We start from the raw sequence: 11104 nt of genomic DNA, 5'->3' as shown, positions 1-11104 counted from the left end.
CTTTTTTTTAATTTTCATCATTGCAAAAAATATGATAAATGGGTTTCACTGAAAAGCAACACAACACAAAATTCAGTTTGATTAAATCTTTACAGGTTTTTTTTCCTGTTGCTTTTTTTTTCTTCTTTTGTTACTTCTGAGAATGAGCTTGTCAAAAATATATGTGTAAAATGTGTATGTTAAAATAAACTTATTATGGAGGGTTTTGTGCATCTTCTCCTGCAGATGACGTTTGCGAATGACGGTCGACGCAAAGGGAGTGGAAACCGGTCCGTGATCATTCCTGATTTCTCTGAAAAGGAAACGTCCCTGGAGGACGTAATAACTGCCAGAAAAATTTACAAACCACACCCAGCGGCTTCAAAGAAAAGAACGTCATGACGTCAGATGGGTCCCAAGAGTCCTGTGCGTCTGCAGGGGGAGCCAGAAACCACTGCTGCCATGAAGGGCCTCCTGAGTACGGCTCCTTAAAAGGTTTTCCAGATTTGGTCGTGTTAAAACCACAAACCTCTACGTTTTTCTTTGGCATCCTGGAAACCTTGTGTGTGGCGTGTGTATTCGCCACCTGTTACGTTGATGATGCCCCTAAATGAAACCTGGAGGAGCTGCAGACACCTGGAAGCTTATATATAAGCTTATATATTTGTAAAAAAAAAAAATAAAAAAAAAAAATAATAATAATAATTATATATATATATATATATATATATATATAGATATATATATATATATATATATAGATAGATAGATAGATAGATAGATAAATTGATGCTGAACAGAGAGCTATTGATCTACGTTTTTAGATATAAATGTCCATATATAGATTTTTAAGTATTGTAAATATAGATATATAATATAAATATATCTATATATATACATATATATATATAAATATATATATAATTATATATATATATATATATTAGATACCTATAATATATATATATATATATATATTATAATAGAGAGAGATAGAGAAGAGAGTAGAGAGAGATCGAGAGAGAGAGATAGAGTAGAGTACTTAGAGAGAGAGAGAGAGAGAGAGAGAGAGATGTGTGTATGTGTCATGAATATTAAAGTTAATTGGTTAAATCTAAACATTGTGGTCTTCGTTATTTCATAAAACTGTGTGAACCTTTTAAGATCTGGTATAGACAGATTAGCAACAGACTTTTTGGGGGAGTATTAATTAAAGTATTAATCTTTAAAGTATTAAAGAGATAAAATTACTAATACGAGAAAAAAGTCATAGGAGAATAAAGTAAAAAAAAGACAAAAGTGTTAATATTATGAGAAAAAGTTCATATTATGAGAATTAAGAGGAACATTTACAGAATAGTCACAGTTTGCAGAACTATCTTAGTCCTGGAGTAATAGGGCCAGGTTAGATTCTTATAATTATTTTTATTATTTACAAGAATAAAGTCAGGAGAATGAAGCCAAAGAGATACGAAAATAAACGTGTAATATTACAACAAAAAAATATTACGAATATAAAGTATATTCAGAGATTAAAGTCCCTATGATACTGTTTAAGTGACTGAGTAACTGCAGAATTGCCACATTCAACATGGCGGACGCTCTGACGCATCAGCAGTATATGCAGAATCTGCCCAATCAGGCGTCTACGTTTATAATCTCTATGTTCAGGCCTACATGCAAATCACAAACAAAGCTCATCCTCCTGAAACGTGGAGCTAAAACCTGTTAGAGGTGAACGTTTTAAAATCTACAGCTAATAAATGAATGCTGTCCAGTAATGTAAGGAATAGTTTTTTGTAGGGTAAATTTTGTTTTGGGCTTCTGGTTGATATTACATGCGTTTTTTGGCGTTGTTTCTATGAAAAAAAAACTTGAATGTTCCATTAAAGAAAATGTTTTTATTCTCTTACACTGCAAAAAGGGAACAAAAAGTAGATCATATTTTCTTCAAATTAGTGCAATTGTCTTCAAGCTTAGCAGGTAAATAAGATTATCCACCAAAGGAATATGTACTTTTACCCTAAAATTTACCCTAAAATGAGATAATTAGATGTGTGAACTTGAAATTAGATGGAATGTCTCATTTACATTCTTAGTGGTCTATATATATATATATATATATATAGATATGTTTATATATATATATAGACCACTAAGAATGTAAATGAGACATTTACGTTCCTATTTCCTTTTTTGTATTTTTTTTGGTATTCTTTTGATCCATTGTATATATGAAGATTCACTGTATATAACTGAATGCACCTTCCCTACTCTGCACCTTCTTGTATGAGCAGATGTGACGAGTGAATTTCTCCATTGTGAGATCAATAAAGACCATCTTATCTTATCTTATATTATCCTATTATAAGTGCAAAAATCTATTTTCACTTGGAGATCTGCTCAAATCAAGGACAAATACAATCCTTTCTAGAAATTTTTTTACTTACTTTTAGTTCCCTTTTTGCAGTGTATGTAAGAATCCAATGCTTTTCTTTATTTAATAAGCTTATAAAATAGTTTTTTCTCTTTTATTTAAAAATCTAAACATGTTTCTTGTAGTGCATAGTGTAAAAACTGGTAATTAGGTTTTGGACGCTCACTTAGCCTTTTTGGCTTAAACAAATTCTTATTAGCTGGACCAAAGGCAAAAATGGCTCCTCGGGTTGTAAAGGTTGCTAACACCTGGCCTAGTCAAAGTAAGGGCCTAAATCCAATTGAGAATCTGTGGTAAAAACTGAGCAGCTGATGTTTAGAGGCATCCTGACAGAGCGGGAGCTTTTACGCAGAGAAGAACAGTTTTACTTTCTGATTTTGCTCCCGTGAAGACTGCACTTCAAAAACGAAACTAAAAGTAAGTACATTTTTTCTTGAAATTAGTGTATTTGTCCTCGATATGAGCAGATAAATAAGATTATCTGCCAGTGGAATTTGTTTTTTTACACTTAAAATAGGAACAATTCATCTCCATCATCTTATTTCAAGTGCAGTATATCTAATTATCTTATTTTAGGGGTAAAATTACTCATTCCATTGGCAAACAATCTTATTTACCTGCTCAAATCAAAGAAAAATACTCTCATTTCATGAAATATTTTCTCATTTTAAGTTCTATTTTTGCAGTGTATATTAAGTGCAAAAATGTCATTCCACTGGCAGATAATCTTATTTATCTGCTCAAATCAATGAGAAATACATTAATTTTAAGAAAATTTTACTTATTTTTAGTTCTCTTTTTGCAGTGTGGAACAACTCATCTCCCATCATCTTATTTTAAGTGCAGAATATTTAATTATCTTACTTTAGGGGTCAAAATACTAATTTAATTTGCAGATCATCTCATTTACCTGCTCAAATCAAGGACAAAAGCACAAATTTTAAGAACATTTTACTTATTTTTAGATCCCTTTTTGCAGTGAACTCATCTATATCATCTTATTTCAGGTGTATTATATCTAATTATCTTAGTTTAGGGGTAAAAATGCTCATTCCATCATTGGCAGATAATCTTATTTACCAGCTCAAATCAAGGATAAATGCACTAATTTCCAGAAAGTTTGACTTATTTGTAGTTCCGTTTTTGCACCGTGTAAGCGGAGAAGGGAGGCGCTACACTGCAAAAACAGATCTAAAAATAGCTAAAATGTTCTTAAAATGTGTGTTTTTGTCCTTGATCTGAGCAGGTAAATAAAATTATTTGCCAATGAAATTAGTATTGTGACCCCTAAAATAAGATAATTAGATGTACTGCACTTAAAATACGACGATGGAGATGAGTTGTTCCTATTTTAAGTGCAAAAATCTCATTCCATTGGCAGATCATCTTTTTTAGCTGCTCAAATCAAGGACAGATACGCTCATTTTAAGGAAATTTGACTTATTTTTAGTTCTCTTTTTGCAGTGTAGAACAATTCATCTCTATCATCTTATTTCAAGTGCAGGATATTTAATTATCTTATTTTAGGGGTCAAAATACTAATTTCATTGACAGATAATCTTATTTACTTGCTCAAATCAAGGATAAATGCACTAATTTCCAAAAAATATTGACTTATTTGTAGTTCAAGGACAAAAGCACAAATTTTAACAACAGTTTACTTATTTTCAGATCCCTTTTTGCAGTGAACTCATCTATATCATCATATTTCAGTTGTATTATATCTAATTATCTTAGTTTAGGGGTAAAAATACTCATTTCATTGGCAGATAACCTTATTTAGCTGCTCAAATCAAGGACAAATGCACTAATTTCCAAAAAAAAATTGACTTATTTGTAGTTCTGTTTTTGCACCATGTACACTGCAAAAAAGGAACTCAAGTAAAATTTTCTTGAAATGAATGTATTTTCCCTTGATTTGAGCAGCTAAATAAGACTATTTGCCAATGGAATGACTATTTTCACCCCTGAAATAAGATAATTAGATAAACTGCACTTGAAATAAGATGATGGAGATGAATTGTTCTTATTTTAAGTGCAAATATCTTATTCTATTGGCAAATAGTCCTATTTAGCTGCTCAAATCAGGAATAAATACACAAATTTCAAGAAAATGTTACTCACCTTGAGTTCCTATTTTGCAGTGTACAAAAGCAGAGAAGTGCAAACGCAATTCACGCTGCGTCGTTTTCCTGTAATTTGGTGTGTAGTCAGAACAAAATGCCAAAAAAAAAAACAAACTTAGAGAGTCGCCGTCTGACTAAAGCAACACATTCAGGCGATTAAAAACCGTCTGAACACCCAGCAACGATCCGACGGCGTCTCAGAAGTCCGAGTCGTCGGAGAACTCCCTCTGCTGCGTCCAGTGCAGCCCCTTCCTCCTCCTCTTCTTCTTCCTCTCGCCCATCAGCATGGCGGCCAGCACGGTGATCAGCACGGTGACGGTGATCACCAGCACCGTCACCGTCTCGGCGATGCACAGCTCGCTGTCCACCTCCGTCAGCCGGTGGGCGCGCAGGACCGCCGGCTCCGAGCACGTCAGGTTGAGGTAGTCGTCCAGGAAGAGGCGCTGGACGCTGCGCAGCTTCCGGAACACCCTCTGCAGCTCGCAGTCGCAGTTCCAGGGGTTTCCCCGCAGCAGGACGTGGGTGCCGTGGGTGCGGACGCTCAGGAGGGTCTTGAAGCAGACGGTGGAGAAGCGGTTGTCGGCCAGGTTGAGCAGGGTGACGCTGGCGAGGGGGCTGAACACGGCCGGCTCCATCTCCTGGAGCCGGTTCCCAGAGAGGTCCAGGAGCTCCAGGGAGCGCAGCATGGTGAAGGCGCCGCTCCGCAGGGACGTCAGCCGGTTGCGCTGCAGGTGGAGCTGCCGCAGGCCGCTCATGGAGGCGAACGACCTCGCCTGGACGGTCCGCACGCCGTTGTCGGACAGGTTCAGCCTCTGCAGGCCGTCCAGGTGGAGGAAGCTGCGAGCGTCCAGGCTGGTGAGCCGGTTGTGGGACAGCTGCAGCTCCCGCAGGGAGGCCAGGCCCAGGGAGAAGCCCTCAGCCAGGGCGGCGACGCGGTTCCAGCTCAGGTCCAGCTTCTGCAGGAACTCCAGCTGGGCGAAGCCGCCGTCCTCCACCCGGCTGATGTTGTTGCTCTGCAGCAGCAGCACCCTCAGCTTGCGGGTGCCGGCGAAGCCGCGCCGGGGCACGACGGAGATGAGGTTGTGGGACAGGTCGAGGAGCTCGGTGGAGGCCGGCGCTCTGACGGGCAGCAGGGCGAGGCCGGCGCCCTGGCAGACGGCGAACTTCAGCGCCCCGCGGCAGTCGCAGCCCGGCTGGCACGTCTTCGCCGGGGACCTGCAGGACGACTGCGTGACCAGCAGGAGGACGAACGCCAGCTGCTTCATGACTCCGGAGAGAACGCTGGAACGACAGAAACCCAAGTTCAGGACTGAAAAGGGAACCAGTTAGAGACCTAACTCCATTTTGGTACTTTAAGATTACTTTAAATAAAAGTAAAAAAACAAAGCAACTGGACTTGTTTTCCGTAGTTGAAGACGTTTCGCTTCCTCTATTCAAAAAGTCTGGAGTAATGTGGAGTACCAAGCTTTATACTACTGCCTAACAAAGGCCTTGTAATGGCTTAGATAACATGTAAATTCAACAGAAACAGGTCCACCCCTTAGGTCAGGACAAAGATTACTTTGTTTGTGGTTCATGTATAACCCCACACTGCAAAAACGGAACTTAAATAAGTAAAATGTTCTTAACATTTGTGTATTTGTCCTTGATTTGAGCAACTAAATAATATGATCTGCCAATGGAACAAGATTTTTGCACTTAAAATAGGAACAATTCATCTCCATCATCTTATTTCAAGTGCAGGATGTCTATTTTTCTTATTTTAGGGGTCAAAATACTCATTCTATTGGCAGATAATATTATTTACCTGCTCAAATCAAGGACAAATACACTAAGTTTAAGAACATTTTACTTATTTTTAGATCAGTTTTTGCAGTGCATATCTAACAAGCTTCAAGTTATGCTTTTCAGTCCTTGTAGGCCATCTAAAATGTTGCGTTGTAGGGGTTTGAGTCACGTTTCTCTTGCTTTGCAAGGATTCAGTTCCTTCCACCAACATTCAAAGCTGCTCCAACATTGAGAAACCAACACCTGAAAGCATCCAGTAGTTGTTTGGTGCCATTGCTGCTGAAAGCCTCTCCTCCGGCGACCCACAGCACACTGCAAAACGGGAACTAAAAGTGAAACTTTCTTGAAATAAGGGTATGTCCTCTTGATTTGAGGAGGCAAGTTTAAACGATCTACCAGTGGAATAAGATTTTTGCACTTAAAATAGGAACAACTCATCTCCATCATCTTCTTTCAAGTGTACACTGCAAAACGGGAACTAAAGGTAAGTAAAATTTTCTGGAAATTAGTGTATTTTCTTTGATTTGAGCAGCTAAATAAGACTATTTGCCAATGGAGTGAGTATTTTCACCCCTAAAATAAGATAATTAGACATCCTGCACTTGAAATAAGACAATGGAGATGAGTTGTTCCTTATTTTAAGTCCAAAAATCTTATTCCATTGACAAATAGTCTTATTTACCTGCTCAAATCAAGGAAAATATACTAATTTCAAGAAAACTTTACTTACTTTTAGTTCCATTTTTGCAGTGCAGTTTGTCTAATTATTTTATTTTAGGGGTCAAAATACTCATTCGATTGGCAGATATTCCTATTTATCGGCTCAAATCAAGGATATGTGCACTAATTTGAAGAAAATCCTGCTTACTTCACTGCAAAAACAGATCTAAAAATAAGTAAAATGTTCTTAAAATTAGTGTTTTTTCCTAGATTTGAGCAGGTAAATAAGATCATCTGCCAGTAGGATGAGTATTTTTACCCCTAAAATGAGATAATTAGATATTCTGCACTTGAAATAAGACGATGGAGATGAATTGTTCCTATTTTAAGTGCAAAAATCTCATTCCATTGGCAGATCATCTTATTTACCTGGCCAAATCAAGGACAAATACACTTATTTTAAGAACATTTTACTTATTTTTAGTTCCCTTTTTGCAGTGTACCATTTCCTTACTGTAGTGCCATTTCTGGTCATCAGCCATGCCTCTTGGATGTGTTCTGAATGTGGTTTCTGTTCTGGTAAGAGTTGTATAGATGTGGAAAAGATGCAGCGTTCAATTCAGCTCGAGCCCGACAATGATCTGGAATAGAAACCAGATTTGTACGGCAGTTCCTCCCATCTCTGGAAAAGGCAAAGAGAGACCTCTACTCTGCACAGTGAAGTGTGACGTTGCGGTTGTAGAGCTTGATAAAGGTTTCCCAAAGTAAACTGTTGTCATTGTGGCTCAACCAGCAGTTGATGGTTGATGGTTTTTGATGCAGTCACTCGTCAGGGTTTAGAGATCAAGGCTTCCCCCGTAAATCCCTTCAGGCATTTTCCAATGTTCCCCACTTAGAGGGTGAAATCTGAGAATCCCTTTAAATCTCACAATCTGCTACTACCAGAGTTCCTCTGTCTATCTTTACCCCTCAGACTCAGCATCATGTCAGATTCCAGGTTTTCCTCCTCATTGAGGGCGGCAGAAGATGCCTGGTTGGTTCGTAGTGAGTCCGATCCAAGTTTTGAGGTTGTAAAAAAGGAAAACTACAGTCCAGGTCTGAAAATGGATTGTTCAAAGAGATTCTGCTGCGTTTTTTTGTTGTCTAAATAAAGTATATGCAATAACCACCCGATCAAAACACACATAGCTCTTTCAGCTGGTGATTGCAAGAGAGTATATTAGGATCAAAAGTATGCAAGTTTGCAGACGATAATGTCATTTCTTATAATGATAATCCATCAATAAACTGAGCAAAGATCTCTCAAACTTAAGCGTATCGACCCACGGACACATTTATGGTGGGAACTGGAAAAACTGGTGCATGATCAGGGTTCAGCTCGCAGTGTTGTCCTTCAGCTGCAGTTTAAGAACATCTGAATGACTGACCAAAGTCCTTTTTTAACCAGAGGACGTAAAGATGTTAACTCTTTGACTTCATTCAAATGGAAACTGAGTAAAACAGTCCAGTATCTTCTGACTTTAGGTGTGTTGATTCTTTCGTTTGTCTCCTTTAGAGCGTAGATCAACCTGAACCATTTAATCCTTCAGCGTGAGCCTTAGTTCAGTCCCAGCTTTGACTGAATTATGAGGCAAAATACAATTCACAATTATGATAGAAACCTAACAATTATACAGGACTAAATCAACGACAAAGACTACACTGCAAAAACAGAACTTAAAATAAGTAAAATGTTCTTAAAATGAGTGTATTTGTCCTTGATTTTAGCAAATAAATAAGATGATCTGCCAATGGAATAAGACTTTTACACTTTAAATAGGAACAACTCATCTCCATCTTATTTCAAGTGCAGGATGTCTAATTATCTTATTTTAGGGGTCAAAATACTCTTTCCATTGACAAATAATCTTATTTACCTGCTCATATAAAGGACAAATACACTAACTTTAAGAACATTTCACTTGTTTATAGATCCGTTTTTGCAGTGTAGGAACACAGACGACACAAACATAATTAATTTTTCTGTGTAGATTCTTTTTCTACTTTGGTAAAGTTTTCTTGAAATTAGAAAACTGGTTGTAGAAAAGTCAGAAGAATGACTAAAAGAAACGTGCTTGACTAATTTAGACGTAGTTCTTACAGACTTCACACCCAGAAACCAAAGATCTTCAACAATTAAAAGGTAAAGCATTAGAAAGAACCAGAGTTTCTGTCGTTTCTCTGTATGTTTTCCCTCCTTTGTTCCCCCTGAAAAAAAAAAGAGGCAATTATCAGGTCTTACCAGCAGCTGCTCCCTACCTGCTGACAGTCGTCACCATCCAGCGAGCATCAGGTGAAAACTGGACATGATGGGAGCGGGGGAGGGCAGCTTTTCACGGCCCGGAGAACCTGACGAGCGACACGACAATGGCAGAGGGATGGATGGAAAAGAGGAGGGAGAGCTTGTCAATTATTCACCAGCCTGCGGCCGCCGCGTGTTATGGGGTGGGAGGGGGTTAGGAGAGGCGAAGCTTTAAGAGATTGAAGGCAAACTAGGACATAGGAGATGAGAATTAAGAGCTCTGGACCGACAGACGTGTTTACATCCTGCTTTATTTATTTTCAAGATTATTTATATGTTCAAACACGGAGAGGTCCAGAGCAGAGAAGTTTGTGATTTAAAGAGAGGTCAAGTTCCACGTTTTATCAAAATATTTGTGTACATCAGAGACAAATTACTTAAATAAGTATCTCCAGAAAGGTATAAAAACTTTATTACATACATCAATATATGTTTCCACTAGCTACGTATGTTAAAGCTGTCAAATGCATGTTTATACGCTGTTGAATTCCTGGGCCTCTCTATGTTGGATTTGATAGCTTATTTAAGTTTCATCAATCAGCATCTGCAGCCAGCTATCAATTGCGTATAAATTATAACGTTCTGAATCATAAAGGTTTAAAGTCAGACTGTGAATTTAGAAAAGAAAAGGAGCCGAGAACTCATCCCTGAGGTACGCCACAACTCAGCCGAGCCACTGGGGACACTTGAGGTCTTTGAGAGTCAAAGTTACACAATTATTGTAATCTAAAATTTGCCATTTTTAATAACCTTACATTATTAAATCTCTTACTTTACAAATGTGTCCATACTCATTTCTCCTATTTTGTTTTTATACGTTTTCCTTTTCCATCCATTTGCCTTTCACTTTGGTGTTGGTACACCTGAATTTCCCCACTGTGGGACAATAATGGATATTTCTATTTTTTATTTATTTATTTATTTTCACAGATCAAAATAGAAACTCAGAATACATCAATAGAATAAAATAAAAAAAATGTGATGGCGTGTGACAGAAACCCCTTAGGGCTTATACCAAAGGCCACACCCCTAAACCAACAAAACATCAGGCAGCTCTCATTATGAAAGTCCTTTCATTCAAAAGAGAAAACAGAATAGACATGTACAGTAACATTATTTTTACATTTTAGCTTTCAGATTTCAGGGAGTCAATATTTGTAAAATCATACATCACTGTCTTTTTGGGATAGCAGTATTTTTTTCAAAGACTTTCTACCATTTATTTCTGAAGATTACAAATATTTTCCATATTCATTCCATAATTTTGCACCACGATGCCGAAAAGAAAATCGCACTTGAGTTTTAATACTTAACGGTAAATGAAAAGACAAAGCTTGTCTAGTATTATAAGAATGCACTTGGCAGTTCTTAACAAAATAATTCTTGAAACTACCAGGAGACTGACCTTGTTTTATCATAAAAACAAAGGTACATGTTTGATAAATATTAATTTCAAAAATATTCAACAGCTGTAATTTGGAAAAAAGAGGAGCACTAGCTGCATCAACTTTAGAAAACGTTGCTAAGCGAACAAAAGCTTTTTGTAATAGTAGTATTTTTTTAAGATAACTAGGAAATGTACTTGCCCAAACAATATTACAGTATGACAGGTATGGATTAATGAATAATATAAAGCTAACATCACTTTATTGTGAACAAAATTTCTAATCCTTCTCAAAATACCTAGAGATTTAGTGACTGTATTCTATTCAATCTCTATTTTTTTTAAAAGTAGAAGTTAGGAGTGTAACATCTTTAGAGCAAAGTCCAACT

The 11104-nt window shown here is 37.4% G+C and overlaps 1 protein-coding gene across 4 annotated transcripts; it reads right to left on the bottom strand.

Moving 5' to 3' along the window:
* Positions 1 to 4568: 4568 nt before the first annotated feature.
* On the bottom strand, positions 4569 to 9402 carry LOC105923456 (insulin-like growth factor-binding protein complex acid labile subunit). 4 transcript variants are annotated; one of them, XM_036128015.1, is made up of 3 exons: positions 9289 to 9375; positions 7957 to 8020; positions 4569 to 5823 (listed from the first exon to the last, which is right to left on the bottom strand). In XM_036128015.1, the coding sequence occupies exon 3, from the start codon at positions 5805 to 5807 to the stop codon at positions 4740 to 4742; it is 1068 nt and encodes a 355-aa protein (XP_035983908.1). In that variant the 5' UTR covers positions 5808 to 5823; positions 7957 to 8020; positions 9289 to 9375; the 3' UTR covers positions 4569 to 4739. The 4 variants fall into 4 exon arrangements, with proteins under 4 accessions (XP_035983908.1, XP_021170470.2, XP_035983909.1 ...); XM_021314795.2 differs by lacking the exon at positions 7957 to 8020 and having other exon boundaries at positions 9289 to 9402; XM_036128016.1 differs by lacking the exon at positions 7957 to 8020 and having other exon boundaries at positions 9272 to 9361.
* Between the last annotated feature and the right edge of the window lie 1702 nt (positions 9403 to 11104).

The sequence above is a fragment of the Fundulus heteroclitus genome, chromosome 24 (assembly GCF_011125445.2).
Source record: "Fundulus heteroclitus isolate FHET01 chromosome 24, MU-UCD_Fhet_4.1, whole genome shotgun sequence".
Taxonomy (NCBI): domain Eukaryota; kingdom Metazoa; phylum Chordata; class Actinopteri; order Cyprinodontiformes; family Fundulidae; genus Fundulus; species Fundulus heteroclitus.
The sequence above is the reverse complement of the archived record's forward strand: the minus strand, read 5'-3'. Positions and strand labels throughout refer to the sequence as shown.